General features: G+C 38.3%; 1 protein-coding gene across 1 annotated transcript in view; it reads right to left on the minus strand.

Moving 5' to 3' along the window:
* The window catches only part of LOC134527155 (succinate dehydrogenase assembly factor 4, mitochondrial-like), a 99,733-nt gene extending 75,483 nt beyond the window's left edge, over positions 1 to 24,250 (minus strand). Inside the window, exon 1 of the mRNA XM_063359550.1 lies at positions 23,804 to 24,250. Within this exon, the coding sequence (XP_063215620.1) occupies positions 23,804 to 23,885 (82 nt within the window). The 5' untranslated portion in view covers positions 23,886 to 24,250. The remainder of the gene's footprint in view (positions 1 to 23,803) is intronic.
* Between the last annotated feature and the right edge of the window lie 202 nt (positions 24,251 to 24,452).

Below are 24,452 nucleotides of genomic sequence, written 5' to 3' on the forward strand. Positions count from 1 at the left end.
CGCTCTAGGATCAACGCGAGGTGGGTCGCGTGTTCGTTCCATGTCTGTGACCAAATGATAATGTCATCAAGATATGCGGCCGCGAACTTGCCCGCGTAGTCCCCTAACACACGCGTCATCATGTTCTGGAATGTGGCGGGTGCATCCTGCAATCCAAAGGTCATGGCACAAAACTGAAACCGTCTGCCGTCCGGAGTCGTAAAAGCGGTTTTAGGGCGGTCCTCTGGGCATATGGGTACTTGCCAGTAACCCGCTTTTAGATCTAATGAGGAAAAAATCTTTGCATTACCCAACCCCGCGATTGTATCTGCGATGTTCAACAGTGGAGGTGGTGCATTTACTGTTACCTTGTTAATTGGTTTAAAATTAACGCAGAAACGTAAAGTGCCATCTTTTTTTTCCGCTAGCACGACCTGGAAGTTGTATGGGCTCTCCCTGGGCTCGATAATGCCATCTCGCAACATTTCCCTCACTTGATTCAGGATGGTCTGTTTCCCCGTGTGCCCGTAGCTGCCAGGAGGGATGAACATAGGGGTGTGGGGGTGAGTAGGAATAGAGTGCTCTGCGACCGTCGTACGTCTCAGCGGATTGGCAGTCGCGAACACGTCACTGCGGGGTAATATTACACTCTGGATAGCTGCCTGGTGCTCACGGGGCACCCCATGCTTGAAAGTAGCGAGACTGACCTGGTGTTTGGTTGGTGGCGGTGACCGTCCGAGGCCATATGCTGTACGGCGGCCCTGATTGCCGACATGTACGCACCCATCGCGTACCTCGATCATGGCACCTTGGTCGTACAGCCACGGATGTCCCAGGATAACGTCGTCTCGGAGGTCGTCGACCACCAACGCCGTGGTGCTCAAACGTTGGTCGCGCACGTCCACGTGCAGCGTTATGACGCCCCTGGTGTGGCAGGCGTTCCCAGTGGTCGCCAGCTGGAGTTGGCCCGGCCAGGCCTCGAAGGGCGTCCCTTCGGCGAACTGCGATGACACACAGTTGTGGCTGGCGGCGGTGTCAATGAGGGCACTGACTGCCCGCCCGTTGACCACGACCGGGATACGAAGTAGCACGCACTTCTCCACGCTCACGTGCCCCAGGCTTGGTCCAGCTGTTGTTGTTGTGATAGCCGGTTGCTCGGGGGTGGCGGGCCGTGTTAGCGCGTCGCCCCCGGCTGCCCGTTTCCCGACGGATCGTTCCGTTGGGCTGCTGGTCGATATCGGTTGCGCACTGGGCAGTCTTCTTGCCAGTGGAAGGTGCCACTCGGGCACGAGTGGCATTTCGGTGGTGGCCCCACGCCAATCTCGCGTCTGCGCCACGCCGGTGGCGGGCGTTCCTGCCGACTGTTGTTGGCGGATGGGAAGTACGGCACCACAGCCGTTGCGTCAGTGGCTATCACAGTCTCTGCTCGTACTGTCGATTTGGATGACCGTACCGACTTCAGGTCATACTCAACGGCGCACGCGTGTTGCGTAAACTCCTCGGCCGTCTGGCGGGTTGCATGTCGTAGATGCGGGTGTAGCTCCGGACGCATCAGCTCGACGATGCGCTCCAACAATCCCTCCGGGCCGCTCGCCGGGAACAGCCGTCTATGTAGCCGGAGCTTCTTGAAATGAACGCCTCCGCCGATTCATTCAGACTCTGTTCCAGACAGTACAACTACGTCCTGACCTTCATCTCCGCTTTCACGTCCGCGAACCGCGCCTCGAATCGCCGTGTGAACTCCGACCAGGGCATGTCGAATTCACTGACGATGCTCCACCACGTCTTCGCCTCCCCTCTTAGCGCGCCTCCCACGCGCTCTGCCCACTCCACGTCCAGCACGCCGTACCGATTCAGTCTCTCATGACACACTCGCACAAACTTCCCCGGGTCGTCACACGTCCGTCCAAAAAATTCGGGCAGCTCGATGTGACCCACAGGCGTAGGTCGCGCGCACGCATTTGTTGGCTCGACAGAGACTCGCGTCCCCGTGGCGAACGCCGCCCCGCGTGTTTCGAACTTCACCTTCCGACATTCGGTGCAGTCGTACCAACTGTCGCGTGAAGAAGCCTGCTCGGTCTGGTCCATACACCGCACGTGTTTGAAGGCCCGGCAGTTTCGGCACCAAGCGTCCTTGCCCGCCTCTCCAGTATAGGTTGCCACAGTACACTACAAACGTTCTATCCCGACTGAATTCATTCACCCCGCAAAACCGTCCAGGCGTGGTTCGCAGCGTTCCAGACACACGCACGTGTCCATCCACGAGGCCCCCGTGATGCCCCCCACGTGCCTCGGACGTGCGCATGTGACGCAATACATACTGTTTATATTAAACACGAGCTCTGGTTTAATTAAGCCCACTCCAGCTGCCGGTCGTCTATCGTCTGCCATGCTCGCATTAGTTCAACTCACATAAGCACTGCAACAAAATTACCGCTCCCGGGATGCGGAATGCCTCTGCTGCGCCTGGATTCCTGGAAACGCGCAAGTGGTCACTGGATCGGTCGCGACGGAGTACCGTTAGGCGCGCTGCACGGACAATGGCTGCTCTGCTCCGTGCACTCCGGTTAACAATCGCACAACTCCCGCGCATCCCGTCTTAATGGTTAAGGCAGCTTTTTGTCACGCCCCACGCTCTTGGGAGCCAATTGACAAGGTTGGGGGATTCGGTAGTATTTATAACGTACTTTTAGTGGGCGCCACCGTGTCTAGGGGGCACGGACCCGGCGAGAAGACTCTGTCTCAGGCGTGACGTAGCCCGTGTGGCGGCGTGACTCGTTTCCCCCTTTCGCAATTACCCTAACCACGCAGTGGGATCTCAGGGCGCCCCACACGCCGACAAACAACACTCGAAGCACGCAAACACAATGGCTCTATGAAAACGCCTCGCGGCACGACAGGCACAGCTGTGGTCCAACCACCTCGATAGACGCACAAAGGCGAAGTCCTCAGAGAGCCGGAACGGAGCGTCTTTCTTCAGCTAGCGACGGGAAGCGACTGCGCAAGGAATGGCCGCAGAGGTAGCGGAGCGAAGAGGGGGGGGGGGGGGGGGGGGGTGTTTGGCGCCAAGCGCCCTGAACAGTTACCCTGTCTCCAGTCGTGCCGCGGACGTGGTTAGTGATTGAAATGCATAAAAATTACAATAAATTTTAATATAAAAACATATGGCACTTGGGGAACAAAACAAAAGATTTGCACAGTATTATTATATCTTGGGGAGCGAAGCACTGATTCTACAGCGCCCTCTTGCGGCGGCGCGCTATTTAAAACACGTCAGCCGGGAGGATTAACAGGAGGGGAGGGAGGTGGTGGCACATCGGGCTCAGATGGGCGTAGCCCTGGACGGTGTCAATACAATTCACAAATTCTATATTGTGAAAAAGGTTGTGCCAACAGTCAACAAGCTATTACCAATTCTTAAAGAAAAGATCGGCTGGATTTGGAGCAAATCGTCATTGCGCCGACTTCTGAAGGAAATGGGTTTCGTGTGGAGGAAACCCCAAGGCAAACGTGTAGTACTTCGTGAATGAGCTGATATCGTTCGTTGGCGGTCAAAATACCTTGCTGAAATGAAGCAAATCAGAAAAGATGGAAAAGAAATATTTTTTCCTTGATGAAACTTGGGTTGACAAATTTAACATTCAAGAAATGTTGGCAGAAAAAGGACAATATAAACGGTGTTATGAGTACAGGAATCCCAGCTCACAGACTAATAGTTTTGAATATTGGTTCCAGAAATGGTTTCCTTCCAGGAGCAAGTTTGTTTACAAAGCTAGTGCTACAGTGGGGGATTACCACCGACAAATGAACTCTGTAAATTTCGAAAAATGGCTTTCAGAAAAGGTACTGCCAAATCTACCACCTGCATCGATCGTAGTTATGGACAACGCACCACAACACTCCAAACAAGTGGACAAGCCACCATCAAAATACGACGTTAAACGAGAAATAGTGGGATGGCTTAATAGAAATGGGGTCGAATGTAATGTGACTATGAGTAAAACAGAGCTACTAGATCTGCTGGACAGACATTGACCACAAACAAAAAGGTTTAGAGTTGATCACCTATTAGCAACTCATGGTCATCGGGCTATCAGATTACCACCCTTCATGTGTGAATTGAATGCTATAGAGCTCGCTTGGGCAAAACTTAAACGTCTAGTGCGAGAAAATAACACCACCGGTAAATTTTCTCTCCAATCATTGCAAATTCAAACCACACATGCTATGAATTCTATTACCTGCAGTGACTGGGAGGGCTAACTGCCAACACATACAGAACACGGAAGACAATTATTGCAAGAAAGAACACTTAATGGACGATATTCAAGACGAATTTGTCATCACTATTGGGAACGACAGTGAAGATAGTGATACCGGTGAGGGTAGTGAAAACAGTGCCGAAAACTGTGATGGTTACTGTTCTACATCCTGTGAAAATAGCGACAGTGTTTTGGCAAGTCCATTGTGAGTTTCCTGACATGTGCAACACATTTTGTATGTTTTGTGCCGTGTATTAGGGATTTAGGCACGTTTTATTTAAAATTTTGTAATCTTAAATATATATATTTTTTTTCTCTCATCTTATTTTCTTTACGGCCAGGCCCTCAGCCTCTGTTCTCAGAGGCGAGCTGAGTTTCTTTCCCAGCCTCATGCTTAGTGATGGGTAGTGGAAAGTTTCCAGTCGGAAATTTCCTGCCGAAAACTTTCAAAAATTGAAAATTTACAGACCTCATGGAAACTTTGAAAAAAAGTGGAAACATTGGGAAACATTGAATTTTTTTTAGCTGTAACAGTTGAGTGCTGTTGAGTATATATGCAAAATTTCATCCGATATGGAACACATTGAATAAGGTATAGTTTTAACACTTTGGGTGCTGCCGACGTAATATTACGACGTCCACATTCTTTGGAAACTTTTCTAAATGCCTTTGTATACTGTTGATATTTTTACCGATGAATGTTTATTAATAAATATTATAGTTTTTTTGCTATTTAGTATCTGAATGTGCGCCTCGTAGTTTTATTCTATCGGTAAATGTAAGTTGGTTTCCTCAGTTCCACTTCAATGTCTAGATGGCACTATTGTTCTTCATATTTGGTTAGTCTTTCACTCCCTAGTGTGAGCTAGTTATTGAATCCCTAGCAGTACATATTTTAGCCACTAGATAGTAGCACTGTGTAGGATTGACAGGCAGGCGAATGGTAAATATAATGCTTTTTATTCTGACGTTCGCACGGCTGTTTCCTTCGTTTGCGCGGTAATTTTGGTTCGTTCACACTGCAGTTCCGCTCGTTCTCGTGGCGGAATGCAGCAAGATACCGTTTTTGAATGGAGTGAAAGTGATAGTGATGATAATGTGGAGAACAGTGAAGATGATCCTGATTATTATCAAGCCAGTGAATCGTCTTGTGATTCTGGTAAGTAATAAATGTGGCAATTTTATTTTAGACTAGAAAATATTTGTGTTTATTTATTTATGTTATATAAACCACAACAATATAAGTAATGAGTAAATATAAAAGTTACATTTTATTATTTTATTTATATATTTGTAGTATTTTATATTTTTTTCTCTCAGATTCTTCTGTTGAAAGTAGTGTTGCAGAAGTAAATCAAGCTTCTTCAGCTTCCTGCAATGATGTTCGGAAGAAACGAGGAAGGGGTCGATCCAGAGAAACTGGACAGCAACATATGAGAAGTGAAAATACTGAAGATGGATGGAGTGATCGAGATCAGATACCGAATATAAATGTTTTTACTGGACATTCTGGTATGACTGAAGAACCAGAACTGGATGCCAATAGTTCGTTGCCCGATTTCTTTTATTATTTTATTGACAAAGATTTCATAAATCACATGAAAGAACAAACTAATTTGTATGCTCGGCAGGTGATACAAAAGAAGAGGGCATTGAATCAAATCTCTCCACATAGTAGATTGCGAAATTGGACAACTGTAACACAAAATGATGTGCGGAAATTTCTTGCAGTGATTCTTCACATGAGCATCAGTGAACGACCATCAATTACAGATCACTGGAGCACAGATCCTGTTATATCATGCAATTTTTGCCCAAACTTGTTTAGCAGGGACCGATTTATTTCCATTTTGTCACATTTCCACCTGAATGACAACAGAAATGCGAAGAAAAAAGGAGAAGCAGGTTTTGATCCACTCTTCAAAGTCAGGCCAATGTTTGAAACCTTTCGCCATAAATTCAGAGACGGATATCAGCCAGCAGAAGATGTGACTATTGATGAAGGCATGTGTGCTTTTAGGGGAAGGCTAAGTTTCAAACAGTATATGCCCCAGAAACCGAACCGTTATGGCATAAAAATATACATGTTGTCTGAATCTGATTCAGATTATATCTGGAATTTTGATGTGTTTTGTGGACAAGAGAATATTGTCACAAATGTTGTGCTGTGATTACTTGATAGCTTAGCTGGGAAAGGACATACACTGTTTACTGACAGATATTACACTAGCCCAACTCTCGCCACAGAATTGGAGAATATTCAAACAGCTTTAGTTGGGACGGTGCAAAAAAACAGAAGAGGAATGCCAAAAGTTCTTCGCAACCCAAAACTTCAACGTGGAGAGCAAATTTACCGCCGTAAGGGCAATATTTTAGCTTTATGTTGGAAGGATAAACGTGAGGTGTACATGATCAGTACTCGACATACAGCAGAAATGGTGACATTTACAAACAAACGAGGTCATGAAGTTACCAAGCCAGCAGCTGTAGTAAACTACAACAAAAAAAAAATGTGGTGTAGACTTGTCAGACCAGAGAATGTCATACGGTGTGTTTGAGCACAGAACAGTAAAATGGTGGCGCAAGCTGGCTTTCCATATGATACTGATGTGTGTATCAAATGCGTGCATCTTGTACAATCAAGTAGCAAGTGACCATTCTCCTGTCTCACTGACTGAGTTTTTGAAGAAAGTCTGCAGTGACTTAGCAGTTGCAGTGGAAGAACCATCTAATCCTGGAGCAAGTGGGACTCAGCTTTCCCGTCTTTCAGGAAAACACTTTCTAGAAAGGATTCCCATTGCTCCAGGGAAAAAGAAAGCCCAAAGAAGATGTAAAGTTTGTGCAGAAAAAGGCATGAAAGATACTGGAAAAGCAAGAAGGAAGGATACCTCATACCAGTGCAGTGTCTGCAATTTTGCTTTTTGTGTAACACCATGTTTCGAGGTTTTCCATTCAAAGAAAAACTACCTAACATAATTGTATGTTTTTTTTTAATTTATTCACTTGTGTATAGTAAAATTACTAGTTTGGAGATCAAATTCATCAATAAAATCACTATAAATTATGCAGTAAGAATTTTTCAAAAAAACTTAACTTTTACTTACATGATTTTTGGGTTTCAAAAAATAAAAAATAAATCTATAATCATTCAAACTTAATTCTGAGTATGTTTAACTAACATTTATATGAATTGTTTGAAATATTTTTTGCTTTTGTTCAAATTAAATTATGTATTTGAAATCAAAGTGTAATTTTCAAATTTTTATTTTCATAAAAAACATAATATTTTGAGCTAAGGTTTTAAAATGTTAAAATATGTCTAATATATATATAAATTGTACATTAAAATAAAACTTAAGTGTTAAAATATATTACAAAGTTGGTATTTTTATTTTACATTAGTGTTAAATATTTTTTTCGTGCTGTTAAAAACCGCTTAAAATGGCCAGCATTGGTGAAAGGGCAAGTATTTAAACAGATAGCACCAAAAGTGTTAACAGAGTTAGCTCAGTACCGAAGTAGAGAAGGTATGTGGGCCAAAGAATTTCTTTGGATGGCGCTTGAAAAAGGTAAAATTGAACCCTGTACTTGGTGGAAAGGTCTGTGTGGTCATACACAGCTGTCAAAAGTAGCAAACAGAATCTTAGGTATGCCAGTAACCTCTGCTGCTACAGAGAGGTCTTTCAGTACACATTGTAGTATACATACAAAACTAAGAAACCGCTTGACCACTGAAAGAGCAGGTAAAATATCATTCATTGCCCACAACTGGAAATTGTGTCACCACATCCAGGAGGACATTGAAAAATTGGAAAGGAAAGATTCTATTACTGTCATTGTGGAAGACAAATGTGAGAAAGTATAGCAGAAGAAAAAACTACCACAGTGTGTTTTAAAAGAAGACAGTGCATCTTGTTCTAACAATGAAACAGAAGAGGAAGAAAACAGTGATTTCAGTTATGAGGACAATGATGATTTCATTGGTTTCTAAGACCCAATATGACTTAAATAAGGACATGTTTGTTTCCAATTCAGTTAAAACTGTAACATATGTATGATTTCTTATTATGAATGCAACTAATTGTTGATCAATATTTTTTTTAGTGTTCTATTTGTTACAGCTTATTTGTCTTTATTTCCAATCAGTTGATAAATTGTAATAATATAGTGTTAATATTTTCAAATCTATGTAGTCAAATATTTTAACTGTTATTGACCAGGTAATTGTTTTTTCAGAAGGAATCATTTCTTTTAAATCTTCAGTTAAGTATTCTTTACCTTAATTTTTCTTCCACTACATTAGCTGTTTGTAATGTTGAAAGCAGCTGATTAAATAATTTTCAGATTTAAAAACTGATTAGGCCTACTTGCAATGAATTTGTGAACTGTATTTTTAAAAAGAATAATTCCACCTAAATGTTGAAATTAATTTAGAACAGCACCCACAGTAAATTCTACATCGCTAACGAAAGATATTTTAATGTCCTCTTAATACTGCAACTATGAATATTGTATTTTACAATATTAAAATTTCATACAGTAGAGACAGTCACATGTCTAATTCTCTGAAATGGTTATTTATAAACCAACATCAAATTTTCCTAAAATTTCCTATGTTTTTCGGTTTTTGGAAAGTTTCCATGAAAATTTCCAGGAAAATTTCAGATAGATAAAATTTTGGACATTTACCCATCCCTACTCATGCTAGACTAGCATTCTGGCTAATATTTCTCCCGCCTCCAGGCACGTCGAGGGCCGGTAACTTTATTTCTTCGCGTGACTACCTTTTGCCTAGAGCAGCTTGTGAAGCAGTGCTGAGCCCTGCTAACTCTGTCACGAATCGGTATAAGGTTCACTAGCAGCAAGACACGACAGGAGGATCCCGTGGGCCTTGCGTCCCACAGACCATGCGTTTTTTGAAGCCATCCCCCTCCTGCTCACCCACCCTTTCTTCTCAGAAGTGAAGCTAGGAGCGACGACCGCACGGGTACGTTAACCGAAGTCAAGGCCATCTCAGGCTTGACAGCCGCACTTACGATTCTGGACTTTAATGACATCTAGTGACGGCTGTCGTCACTAACGCCACTTGTGGGCGTCGGCAGCGTCGACACTACCGCGCTCGCGCGGAGGTAACGACAACCTCTCTCCCCCTTATCTCTCAGGCCGCTAGGTGGCACCACTGGTTACTCCATTACCCCCTAGCTTGACACTCTCGTCGGTCACAAGTCGATTTATTAGTACTTCTTCTCGCCACCAAAAGATAGCGCCTCAGTCGCGCAGTCACTCCAGTAAGATCTAATTTTTTTATGCCGGACACCTTCGGGTGGGCTCGGTAATTTTCGGCTCAGAGCCTACCCCCCCTCCCATTCTCTAGAGACCCCGCGCTTATGATATTCTGGTGATATCCCGCTGTGAACTTACTTCGGTGCGCGCCTCCTTACTGACTGGTACGGTTTGTATCTGCAATCTTCGGCGAATCATCGACATCGCATCATATATTATGTAGTCTGCTCAGACTAGAGGGATGAAGTCCCTATCCAAAATTAATATTAACCAGTCAGTAGTTTAGTTGAAAGTAGAGAAACTTAGTAATTTTTTTATATTTTTTTAAATTAATCATGATGACTTCCGTGGCTACCGCGAATCATGGTTCGAGTTTTCGGAGACGAGACGCCCTCTCCTGAGCGCCAGGACCAACACCCTGTTTTGGTAAGTCTTGACGTCATCCCCCCCTTTATTTCCCTCTATTGGCCTTTTGCGCCATTTAAGTATACTGTCTGGAAACAGGTCTAATTCTTTGGAATTTGGACTTCTGTTTCAGACAGGGTTCCAAGTTTGGGGCAGCCAAAATCCTCTGCCAGAACCTCTGGAGTCGGTTCCTGAGGAGAACCCACCATCTTTAGGCCAACTACCTCGATCACCGTCTACCTACAGCCCCGGGTGATACCCGCATAATTCTATTATTCTATTCACGAACTCAAAAAAAATAGTGTCACCCAGTTAAGACAGCGGACAGTAAAAGCAAGTCAAGGAGAAGAAATTTATATTATGTTTTGCAAGGACTATATGTACAACTCTTAAAGTTACCAATGTTGATTTCATTCCTGTTTTTAAATATTGTAATTTTTGTTAAACATTCAGAGCCGGCCCAATAGTAAATAAGTTCAATTAATATAATAAGAGTAATTGTAAGGAATTTAAGTAAGATCACTTATCAATGAAAAACAGATGTTACTAAGGAAAATTTAATCTATAAAAAAGAAAGAACAATGATTAATAAAATAAGGAAGTCTATAGACGTAACAGTTGTTTTTATTTATTTAATATATAATACCGATCCTTTTTCTCCCAAGTGTTCGTAGGGAGTCTCTAAATTTTCTTTGTTTACTCCTAGTGTCGCCTCTGTTGTTGACTTTTATCGCTATCAATTGAGGGCCCCAGTATTCAGAGTTTCCAAATCTTTTATCTAATTACTTAATTATTCTTTAAGACACTTGGGGTATTACAGTTTGAAACATTATATTTCAAATATATTTCTATCAGTGTAGCTTGGTATTTCACTCATACATTTCTGAATCGTATTTAATTTGTTGGTATTGTTTATTTATAGCATTTGTAATGCTACACTTTCAGCCTATTTATATTATTATTATTATTTTACCATTCATGTTATCACATTTTTAATTGCACTACCATATTTGCAATAGCAATTAAATTGTTTTTTAAGAAGATTATTTATATAGTATTGAAACAATGTTAATGCGTTGTAAGATATGTGTTATTAGGAAATTTGATTGTTAACAGCATATATACACATATATATATATATATATATATATATATATATATATATATATATATATATATATATATATATATATATATATATATATGATTTGAAGCATAAGAGACAGTAATGCCTAAGACACTTTATATTGCATAGCTATACAAAGACTGCAGGGACATTTCAGCTGCACAGTAATGCAGTACCGTGATGAATGTTTTATTTACATTACGATGTGACATAAATGTTTAGTATTTTAATTTATGTTTAATATTCAATGTGTTTTTTTTTTTTTTTTTTACTGAAACAAATTAGTTCCTTGTCTTGAAAGCTGTTGTAAAGTCAATGATTATGGTCACATGGTACAGGTGTATATGAACATTTACTGTGAAACATTTATAAATATATTCATGTAACGGAATATATGACCACGCCGTTACTACTATCGTCCTCGCTACAGATGATCGTACCCTCTGATCCGAGGACTAGAGTGACCGAGTGCCACCATTCCTGGCGCGGACAAATGTTTCCATGTAAGAGAATATACGGCCACGCAACTGCTGTCGCCCGTCGCTGCGGGTGGTCGTGCCCTCCCATTAGCCCGAGGACTAGGGAGCTCGAGTGCCACCATTCCTGGCGCGGACATACTACTCTTTTAAATCTTAAAATATTACTGTTAACTAAACGTATGATTTATTTCTTTTTAACAATTTGAAATTTATAACTAATCACATTCATAAAATGTAAATGCATCAATTTAAAATATTTTAACAAAATTGATTCTTTGTAAAAATAATACTGTAATACTGTATTTACTAAATTTTTTATTGCAAAATACGAAGTCAGTTTTGTGAAGTTTTTTATTCAAATACAAAGTTTGAAATGTGTGGCTATTTTAGATTTCCCTTTTATTTATAATTTTTTTTTAAACCAGTAATATTATTTTGTTTTATTTTGCAGGAAAATGAACTCATTCTCCTGTGATTCCATGATAAAGTCAGTCTATAAGGAGAAATATTTAACAACATTTTGGATGGAAACGAGGACAGAATATCCAACAATATCCGTAACTGCATTGAGGTTTCTGATGGTATTCACCACTACGTATTTATGCAAACATACTTTTTCAACTTTGGTTTTCCTAAAAACCAAATACAGAAATCAACTCAATGTTGAAAGTAACTTAAGATTAAAAACATCTTCATTCAATCCTGACATTGACATGTTAGTTCAATCAAATCAGTCCCAAAAATCTCATTAATATTACTTATAAACAGCAATTTTACATACTGATATATTGTGATAATATTTTTCTTAACTGTAATCATAACAAAGCTGTATAAATATTTTTTGTCTGAAAAATTAAAATGGTCTTAGTGTACTTTTATAATTGTAGATTTTATCTTCCCCTAGGAACACTTGTTAGTGAGTATGAAACCACTTGTTGAATATATTGCAAACATAAAGCTATTGTTAAATAAATAACTGGGTCATTCCATGCCATTTCACACACTTGTTGACATCACCATCACCGAATTCAATGAATCTTAGGGCTTTAACAGTATAGGTGCAGGAAAGTGAACACTCAAAGTTACAGCCCCTTGTGAATAATACTTTTTATACAGCAGGGTTGCAAACTTGTGGATAAAGTGGAAATTTTGCTGCGCAAGGTTCAACAAAAATATTTTTAACTTCCTTTTTAGTTGAGTGAGAACCTTGATGTAGGGCTCAATAGAAAGCTAGAAAAGTGTACTTTGAGATAAAAATAAGTTTTACAAATTTTAAAAGAAATTTGTTTCAAGATCATGTGCATGTAACCTGTGACCTTAAAAATTTTGAAAAGTGTATTTTTGAAAACGGTGAAAAAATTATATGTTATGAAGTGCAGTATTGGCTATAAGTGACATAAGTTTCATTTTGGGATGTATCTGGGATGAAACACTAGAACATTGTGAATTAGGCAATGTTCACTAAAACTACTCTAGTAAGGCATTAACACAATTAAAAAATTGGCGTAGCTTTAAGTCATTCGTGGATTTAACACTGAATTAATTCCTATATATGATTCATTTACTCATTACAAATACTGCAGGTTACTGTTGCTTCCTTTCCTTTAGTTGGCTTTCCGAGGTCTTTGTGTCAAAGGCTGTTAAAACGTATGTCCCAGTTGCTGTTCTTGGATCTACAGTTGTGAGCACATCTTCAATTGAAATCTTCATAACATCTGGATCCTGGAGATATACATAAGATGGGGAGGGACCTTGTGGATGCAGGAAACTAATAAGAACTTCATGAGAACTTTCTTCTACTTTCAGAACACATCCCAACCACCGCCCACTTCCGTACATGCATGTCACAAAACCTTTAACTTCATTCACAGACAATGTACATTTAATTTTATTCATGTAGTGAGTTTCACCTTCAGTTTCACTAGAAAATCTCTTCACAATTATTTCCTCAGATGAAACAGGCAGGAAGGCATGACGCTTCTGAGTTCCAGGTATTGGTTTAGCATTTGCACATCTTTCAGACAACACCTTTCTTTCATTCATTACCTCTTCATGAGTGACATAAACAAAATTCATGTTATGCAAACTACTTACAGCCCATTCAAACAGTTTCCGTGGGGTCATAATTTGATCTGTGTAAGGACGTTGCAGACTTGCCCTGGCTGCCAGTCGCTTCAGTGTTCCCCCTAGACCATCACATGTATTCTTGCCATGAGAGGTGGCAAAAAAGTGCCAATCAGCTCCAACTCCAAAATCATTTACATGATACATCAAATTTGAGAAGTTAGTTTTATTCTTGTATTGAGCAGCACAACCATCAGAGAAGTAATATATTTTACATAAAGTGACTTTTTCAAAAATGGAATAACATGTGTAAGAAAAGTATGTACTGCAATGACATCATGTTGGAGACAATCAGAAATTATTGTTAGGTTGGTAGAAATTATTTCCTCTGTTGACTCATCACGGTTGTATATTGCAAATGGATGAACTGTAGCCTGTACATTGTTCCAATGGAATCCCTGAACTTCATCTTGCATAATGAAAGAATAATTTTCTGCAAAGTCACATACAACAACTACCTCACCAACATCTAATTTTTTTTCCAGATCCTTTAGGTAGTTAGTTCCCTTGCTGGTATGCGATGAAAGAGTGAGTTTGTAATATTAATAATTTAGAAATGAACAATTCTATTAAATCATCAGATGGCTTCACAAGAACTTCAAGTGTGTAAACTTTTGATGCAACCCACTGCTTGAATGTTACAGTTTCAATTGAATTCTGCTCCAATGTAGTCTCCAGTGATTTTTGTATGTTATCAGGGTCTGGACATTCTGCACACTCATGGAAAAAACATTTAATTTTGGGAGGATTACACACCATTTGAGCCACTTAGTGGTGATGTTAACAGATTTTCTCTTTCCATGAGTTTGGCCAAATTACAGCCATCTATTAACAACTTCATATTTTGGTGTGTTACACAGACACATAGCGTGTGTGTCCCACTAGATCCTGCCAAACCACATATTTAGGCCGTAGAGATGCAAATTTGGAGAAACCAATTTTGACACTTGGATGCTCCTGTTTGAACAAGGCATATACTTCTCTCAGATTGTTTAGTAGGAGCCTCTTTTGTTTGTGTTCTTTGGTTTCACCAATTCAAATAGTTACAAAGTCCTTTTTACCAGGCATCATTCTGCTTACATGTCATTGTTGTTTGAATAAAACATCTGAACAATATTGTCGACACTGCAGTCTATATTTCTCCCTGGTTTTGGATTAGGTGATGTCATTATTCCATTTTCCTTCACTAACTTCTTTGATGTTCGTATCATGTAGTTCGTTGCAGTTGGGAATTCCTTCTGTATTCTGTTAATACTCCAATCTTTAGGTAAAATAGTGAAAATTTGCGCCTTCATACTTCTTTCTGTACACCCTTCAAATTTTCCTTCAATTGTTCTAATATATTTTCATCACAACTTTTTTCCTGTGATACTCCTACTTCTGGTTAAGGGATTTGAAATATTCTTTCTTGAATTGCAGACGATATTTTCATTACTTTTCTCCTTGCATACTTTGCTGTTCTCACTTTTCGTTTCTTTATGGGTGATTCCCCTATACTTGGTAGACTGTTATTAAATGTGTGCAACACTACATCCATGCTTGATTCCCCTTCATCACTGTCAGTTGAGCTATCCTCTTCACTGTACTCTTCCTCCTGTGTAGTACTTGCACTTGCTATTGATGAGATTTGTTTCCGACATGAATCACATACCTTCTGTCCAGTCTGCAGGTGTGGTTGTTTCTGTATCATTCACTGAAGAACATTTTTCAACTGTTTTCTGCTGCTTTTGTGACCCTGAATATTAAACGGATTACAGCAATGTGTATTTATGTAATTTTTTTCCATTGTTACAAACTAATTATCAATACGGCTAAACTGAAGAAATTCACACCAAATGTATAGCACCGTTGTCAATGACAAAGCTGCACTAAGACTGACCTTGCTTTGTGAGACACGTGATTATATACACTTGTCTTAACTTGCTCTAAGAACATTGGGTGCAAAAGTGGCTCAATTCCACTGCATCCCTAGTCAATATTTGAGATGTAGCTTATGTTCCCAGATCCATCCCAAAATGAAACTTAGGTCAATTATAGCCAATAATGCACTTCTTAACATATAATTTTTTCACCATTTTCAAAAATACACTTTTCAAAATTTTTAAGGTCACAGGTTACATGCACATGATCTTGAAACCAATTTCTTTTAAAATTCGTAAAATTTATTTTTATGTCAAAGTACACTTTTCTAGCTTTCTATTGAGCCCTACATCAAGGTTCTCACTCAACTACAAAGGAAGTTACAAATATTTTTATTGGACCTTGCGCAGCAAAATTTCCACTTTTTCCACAAGCTGGCAACCCTGCTGTGTAAAAAGTATTATTCACAGGGGGCTATAACTTTGCTAATGCACTTTTCTGCACACCTACTGCTAATTCACCAAGTTTTTTTTAATTCGGAGATGGTGATGCCAAAAATTATTATTTTCTGGTTGATTTGGCATGGAATGACCCAACTGTTTTTCTACGAAGTGCTTATATTTTCAACCATTTGCAAATCAGAACACAAATTGTTTATCAATAATCAATCTGTATCCTCAAAAAAGTGTGTATGTGTGTACATATACATAAGGAAGGGATACAATACAAATAAGGTTTTTTACTCCACCATGGACCGATGGACCATGGAGGTATTCCGATAAGGAAAGGTGGGTCGCCAGCTAAAAAAGATTGGGAACCACTGGTTTAGACCATTGATATCAACTAGTTATAAACTGCTCCCCACCCACCCCTTTTTTTTAGAGTACAGTTAATAGATTTAAGAATTACAAAGAGGATACATTAGTGTGTTAGATTTAAATATTTGTTTTTTTAGGATGTAAATAAGTAAATAGGTAATGTAAATATAATAATGAAAACTTTTATGGTGTAGCCAAGACTGTTTCCAACGAAGATATCCCTAATCTTGTGGTTCTCCAGAGAGCCTTACGAAAATTGTGTAGTTGAAACTGTTTTCAAAAGACAGTAACTTTAATGTGAATACGTTTTCTACCCTAAATTGTTTTCCATTTCAGAGTCCAAATTTTTCATAATCATCTAAAATCTCCCCCCCCCCCTTTTCCCATCACAAAAATTAATTTCAATGTATGCTCATGGTGAAAGAACACTCTTAAGACCCGTTCTACAATGGCACGGAAATGGAGACGGATCACGTAAACTGAGACGGAGTTCCCGGAACATTTCACCATCGCATCTCTGCTGCTTCCACAAACTTGTGTCTCGGCAACACAAAAAGGGTGCCAGCGCTAGCGCAAAGAGTATTGCTGTGGCAGATACTCCACTGCGATTAAGGTGTCGCACCGGCCAAAGAATATTGTGTGGCAGACATGTCTCTCATACATTTATGTCTCATGTTTTCTCTTGTTGCTATGGTGCACGACAAAAAGCTAGAATGGTAAAATAATGTTTTAAAAAGTATTTTATTCTTTTGCGTTCCAAGAGACATAAGACGTTCCTCTCATACATTCTAATCCCACCCTGCAAAAAAGGCTAACTTGGAAAGTAATGTGTTTTTAAATGTTTATTTTTGTTTTACCTTACAGAGATACATTGTTCTGTTAGATCATCCTAAATTTCATTTTAAGCGATTTTAATTTTAATTTTAGACTTTTCTAACCTGTTTATTTCCATGTGATTAATAAAAACTTATTGTTTAGCTAGTCACAAGGTTGTTAATTTTTCAGAGTTATGCATTATTTTTAATTAAGGAATCAAAAGCATATACAAAAGAATAGGTTAGTTGATCTGTCACTGAAACAATGCCTATCGCAATTTCGGAGAGTACTTCTGTTTGAATTAGACCGTAGTACGAACTTTATAATAAAGTTAGAAGCGATAGAAATATACCACTATAACCATGGATGAGTGTAGCAGTAATTTGTGCAGTAAGACTTTCAAGTTTTATCGAAGCCTAAAATGCCACACACGATAAATTTAAAGTATCTTGTGATGATTGCAGTGCAGAAACTACAACAAAGTCTGCGCTAGTGAGACATATGAACACTCAACACCGATCGACATAAAACAATGTAGAATTTGTGATTCAATGTTCCCTCTGAAGGGAAAACACATCTAAACCTACGGATATTTTACAACATTACGTTGCCAAACATGACATTATGAATGAGGAAATCGAGTTTGATGTAAAAATTTAACAATGGAATTTGATTTATAGTGATGGTGATTTATTCCCATAGTTTATCAAATCTAAATGGTTTTCAAATATGCAACTTATCAATCTAATGGCTGAAATAAATATTTTTAGCACTCATAACTATATCTAGTCGAATACTGAACATGCTGCATCATAACTTAATTCTCGTTGGCCCATCAAAGTGCGGAACGATTTTCTTTTCAAAAATAAAGAAGTTATGTAGACAAAAATAAAATTTACACAAGGCCAAGTTATTTTTCCCATGAAAATCACCATCTCTATAAATGTCCATTATTGATATTGTTGTGTGTGTTCATAAAAACCTAGTTCTAAAATTAATTTGTAATTACCATATTTTCAAAACCTTCTGCAAATACTATCACGTCTGTTTGTCTAAGCTATATATTTATAATAAACTCAATACGTAGTTTCTGCAAAGTGTACAGTTGGAGTTTAATTGTTAACTATATTTGTTTGTCGTTCGAAAGCAAGGGTTTGAAAGTCCTGCACCACATGCACTGCAAGAAGTGCTTAGAAAGAAAGAGAGAACGCTAATCCCGACAGTTTCAGAGTTTACACGACTTCGCACGAAAAATGCACCACTTTTGTGCTCCCGAAACGGAAAGTCTTTCACAATGCACACAAACGTAAAAATGGCAACCAATGAGAGTGCATTTCAGGTTATAAAATATTAATTTAATTTTAAAAATATGTTTTCCTTAAAGGCCATAGCTCAGGCAAAATTTCACATAAGCTGTATCCGAATAGTGGCCTAATGGATCCCTTAGCTAAGGGATCCATAGATAGTGCATCGTAATGGACGCGGCCATCTTTGAGTTGTATCCGAATTCTCACAAGGGATGTCGATGCATCCTCTCATGCGTCCACTAATTCGAGATTTTTAGGGATGAGACTCTCACATCCACTGATACGTCCATACATCCCTTAGCATTGTTATTGTGTACCTACATAACCCTTAAAGTGCGAAAGTGTGATACGAGATAGTTAATAAAAATGGTAAATATGTAGTAGAGCGGTATTTGCAAAAAAAAAGTTAAAAATCTGAAAATACTTTTATTGTATGCTCTTCAACTTCCTCTTTTCATTAAAAGCGGCGGAGGTAATAAATTCCAAATACTTTAGGAGATATCAGATTTTTAAATTTCATTACAATACCAGTGCATTGATGTGGCATTCACAATTGTTTCTTGTTTACGAGTATCTATTTTTTTATTGGATAATGATGTCACGTGATTGTTCGTGATAGGCCAGAATTCAAATGAACCAATACGTGATGATTTAGTTCATTTATTGTTTAAAACGGTGTTTAATTACCGCCTCCAACTTAGGTGAGTTTTTAACGATTCTAATTTTAAAGTCTTATTTGTTAATTGGATATTGTTGCGCAAGTAATAACTAATAAGTAACAAGAAAATTTTACGTGAGTTGTTACTGTTCATCCTTTGTCCCGGTTTGTTAGGTCAGGTCAGTTACATTATTAATACTTTAAAACTAAAGAACCATTTAAATTAATTCATATTATTTTTAATGTACACTCTGTTTCAAATTATTTATAATGTAACTGACCTGACCTAATCGACCATTTTCATTAATTAGGCATTCACAAACACATGGCAATAAAAAAAATGGGACGGTCGAATGATTACACAGGTCTTGTATTGCAAAATTAGAACGGCTATATCTCCTAAAGTATTTGGAATTTCTTATCTCCGCCGCTGAGGAGGTTGAAGAGCATATAATAAAGGTATTTTCGGGTTTTTAACATTTTTTTCCGCAAATACCGCTGAACTACATATGATGAAATTTAAAAATTTGATATCTCCTAAAGTATTTGGAATTTCTTACCTCCGCCGCTTTTAATGAAAAGAGGAAGTTGAAGAGCATACAATAAAGGTATTTTCGGATTTTTAACATTTTTTTTCGCAAATACCGCTCAACTACATATTTACCCCGTTTTGTTAGGTCAGGTCAGTTACATTATAAATACTTAAAACTATACAAGTAAAATTAATTGATATTATTTTTAATTTCCGGTTTTTTGAAGCATTTATAATGTAACTAACCTTACCTAATGGAAAATTTCTGTTATTTAGGCATTCACGCGCACACGGAAAAATATAAAATGGCGTCTGTTGAATGATTACATAGGGCTTGTATTGCAAAATAAGAACGGCGATATCTCCAAAAGTAATTGGAATTTTTTATCTCCGCAGGCGGTTATGAAAAGAGGACGTAAAAGAGCATATAATGAAAGTTATTTTATATTTGTACGATTTTTTTTGGCGCTAATCCGTACACTACATATTTACCCTTCTTTTCATTAAAAGCGGCGGAGATAAGAAATTTCAAATACTTTAGGAGATATCGAATTTTTAAATTTCATCACAATACCAGTGCATTGATGTGGCGATTATCATTTTTTCTTGTTTACGTACGAGTATCTACTTTTGTTTATTGGATAATGATGTCACGTGATTGTTCGTGATAGACCAGAATTCAAACGAACCAATACGTTATTATTTAGTTCATTTATTGTTTAAAACCGTGTTTAATTACCGCCTCCAACTTAGGTGAGTTTTTAAGGTTTCTAATTTTAAAGTCTTCTTTGTTATTTTTATATTGTTGCGCAAGTAATAAGTAACAAAAAAAATTTACGTTAGTTGTTACTGTGCATCCTTTGTTACGGGTTTGTTAGGTAAGGTCAGTTGCATTGTAAATAATTTAAAACTAAAGAATAATAAATAAAATAAATTCACATTATTTTTAATGTCGGCTTAGTTTGAAAGTATTAATAATGTAACTGACCTGACCTAATCAACCATTTTATTAATTAGGCATTGACGATTCACGTATTCACGAACACACGGCAAAATAACAAAAATGGCGGCGCTCAAATGGTTCCACAGGTCTTGTATTGCAAAATTAAAAAATTCAATAAATCCTAAAGTATTTGGAATTTCTTATCTCCGCCACTTCTAATGAAAAGAGGAAGTTTAAGAGCATATAATAAAGGTATTTTCAGATTTTTAACATTTTTTTTCGCAAATACCGCTCAAATACATATGATGAAATTTAAAAATTTGATATCTCCTAAATTATTTGGAATTTCTTACCGCCGCCACTTTTAATGAAAAGAGGACGTTGAAGAGCATAAAATAAAGGTATTTTCGGATTTTTAACATTTTTTTTCGCAAATACCGCCCAACTACATATCTACCCAAAACGGGACAAAGGTAGATTAGGTCAGGTCAGCTACAGTATAAATACTTTGAAACTGACCGGACATTAAAAATAATACAAATTAATTTTAATGGTTGTTTAGTTTTAAAGTATTTATAATGTAGCTGACCTGACCTAACAAACCGGGAAAAAGGATGAACAGTAGGAACTCACATAATTTTCTTTTTACGTGATGTAGTCGTTCAACTACGTCGCGAAAAAAAAAAAAAACTTGTAAACAAGCAACAATGGTGAACGCGGGAAGCCTACGATTCACTCATCCTTCTGGACATACCCGAATACTCACGTTGGCAAGCCTTCTTTCAACAGACGAGAGGCAAACGCCCGATCGTGCATCTTCGGTTTTTTTTTTGTTGTAAATAAATATGCAACTCATGAAAACTAATGGTCAATTAGGTTATGTTAGCTACATTATAAATACTTTAAAACATTGTGGATGGTTGATTTGGTTAGGATAGATACATTAAAAATACTGTGAAATCATGTAAACGGTTTCCTAGCGCTGGATAGCTACATATTAAAAAGTTATTTGCTAAGCAACCATAAAATGATTTTACAGTTTTTTTAATGTAGCAATACTTACCTAATATAACCAACCATCCAGAATGTTTTAAAGTATTTTCAATTACTTCTTGCTAATTTTAAGAAAAGAAGGCTTGCCAACGTGAGTATTCGGGTATGTCCAGAAGGATGAGTGAATCGTAGGCTTCCCGCTGAACGCCGCATCAGTGCACAGCATGAAAATTAAAAAATTCCATATCTCCTAAAGTATTTGGAATTTCTGATCTCCGCCGGGTTTAATGAAAAGAGGAAGTTAAAGAGCACAGAATAAAGGTATTTTTGGAATTTTAATTTTTTTTTTAACAAATATTGCCCAAATATGAAAATTAAAAAATTTGATATCTCCTAAAGTATTTGGAATTTCTTATCTCCACAGGCGGTTATGAAAAGAGGACGTAAAAGAGCATAAAATGAAAGTTATTTTATATTTGTACGATTTGTTTTGGCGCTAATCCGTACACTACATATTTACCAAAAGAGGAAGTTGAAGAGCATATAATAAAGGTATTTTCGGATTTTTAACATTTCTTTTCGCAAATACCGCTCAACTACATGATGAAATTTAAAAATTCTATATCTCCTAAAGTATTTGGGATTTCTTACCTCCGCCGCTTTTAATGAAAAGAGGACGTTGAAGAGCATACAATAAAGGTATTTTCGGATTTTTAACATTTTTTTTCGCAAATACCGCCCAACTACATATTTACCATTTTTAACGTATTTAGAGCACAAACATTGCCACTTTGCAGCCAAATACTTGGCTTCTATTAGGTGCAAGAAGCAACGTAAACGTAGGAGCTCAGCACTGCCGAGGTAATCCGTAAAGCTGGTTTTACACTATGCAATTCACTTCTCACACAGCTCCTTGCATGCAAGCTCTCGTGCAATTATTGCATGCAAGCTCTCGTGCAATTATTGCATGCAATCTTTCATTTACACAGCGCAAATTCCCCATGCAATAAACATGCGATCTGTTTTGTTCCCGCCACATTTCTGTACAAATGGATAATCAAAGGAACAAGGCACTTTGTGCACTGACAATGATGTAAATGTTATCTGATGAAGCACGATCGCAGATTTCTAAACTTGTTTTTTACATCTTCTGTGGTCGTGTTTACACGTAATTCCGACACAGACGTGGCCACAGCTTGTATTGCTTTCTCACGCAAATGTTTGTTATGGTAATTTGGCGATTAGGTGTTGTACAGAACATAGGCGTGCGCAGAACTTCAGTAGTGGTGGTGCCAGATTATACAACAGCCATATCATTCATGGACCCCGAGACTAAAGCGGGGGGCCCGGGGGTCCTCCCCCGGAAAAATTTGGATTTGAAAGCGCAAAATGTTGCTATTTAAGGTGTTTCCGAACAAAAATATTAAATACACAGATGTAAAAATTTTAACATTTTTTATGACAATTTATGGCTTTTAACGTTATAATCGCCAGGAAAACTACAAAACTATTTACAGTTTTAAGCTTTGTTGAGCCATAAAGTAAATTGCACAAATTGTTTGCACGGAATTCATGCTGGTGGCTTTGAAAAACAATACTTTACATGTTTTCTGAAGACGCCAAATAAAAGCTAGAAAAAACATTCTCAAATGTTAAGTTTTAAAATCAACAAAACAAGGGAGTTTTTGTAACATACCTCAAATATGTAAAATATTAAAATAATAAAAATACACAAATAAGAGTGGGCAAAAGTTTTAACTTTTGGAATACAACAAAAATGTTTTGTCGGCGACTGCATATAAGTCATCGAGTAAGCCTATCCTTTTAACTAACTAAACTCTCTCTCTTTTTTTAAAATAAACCCTGGCGGCCGGCGGCTATTATTCCGTGCGCCTGCCGAGTGGAGTGAACAGTGGACACCGAGCGCGCATTCTATGTAATTCGAGGAGAACTAGGAGACGTTTCGTAGACGCGGCCCGCGTGTACAACACAAGTAATTGCACCTGGCTTGTTTCCGTGTGATAGTTGGTTCGATTGATAATTGACATAGCCTACTGATAGTGTTATGAGCACATATCTGTAACTCGACACGATTGGAAAACATATTTTTTTTTTGGTTGAAATAATACGGTTTTTTGTAAGTATGTATTATTTCTGCTTGTAAAAAACGAAATAACATTAACCCTAATGGTGGTGCCAAGGCACCTGTGGCACCTACCGTGCGCACGCCTATGGTACAGAACTGGATATTTTTGATATTCATCCAAGAGCCGCAAAACACACTCGGGTGTCCATTCCATGTTTGTAAAGAGCTTGTTTTTGTTTATATTTACAAATACGCGCGTAAATTTACTACAGAGAACGACCAATCACAGTGCTTGTTCTGCGCAACTTGCATCAAAATATAGAGCATGATCTATTCTCAGATATTTCGCCGTAGCTTGCATCGCGTGTGAAATTCTGAGAATTTGTTATGTGAGCTGCAATGCAATATTAGCAGATTGCATGGAAATTGCGTGCATATTGCGTCGTGTAAATCCAGCTTAAGGGTCCGTCACCGTCTGCGATTCGTGTCATTATATACAGAGATATTCGGCTAATACAGGCTGGGATGCAATTATTTAATGTACTCTGCATTTACTTATACTCCCCTAATAAAACTCTACAAATTACACACACATAAGTTGTTTGCCTTCACATTTCGTATAACGTTCATGATAATTGTATAAGAGCTTCTGTCTTCTGTATTCTGTGGTCTAACAAATTTATAAACTCAAAGAACAACACGGGAAGCCTAAGATGTCATTCACATAGAGTAAATAAAGTACTAGTACAGAGAGGACACTCAGGGCCGATATTATGACCTC

Source organism: Bacillus rossius, chromosome 1 (genome assembly GCF_032445375.1).
Source record: "Bacillus rossius redtenbacheri isolate Brsri chromosome 1, Brsri_v3, whole genome shotgun sequence".
Lineage (NCBI taxonomy): Eukaryota > Metazoa > Arthropoda > Insecta > Phasmatodea > Bacillidae > Bacillus > Bacillus rossius.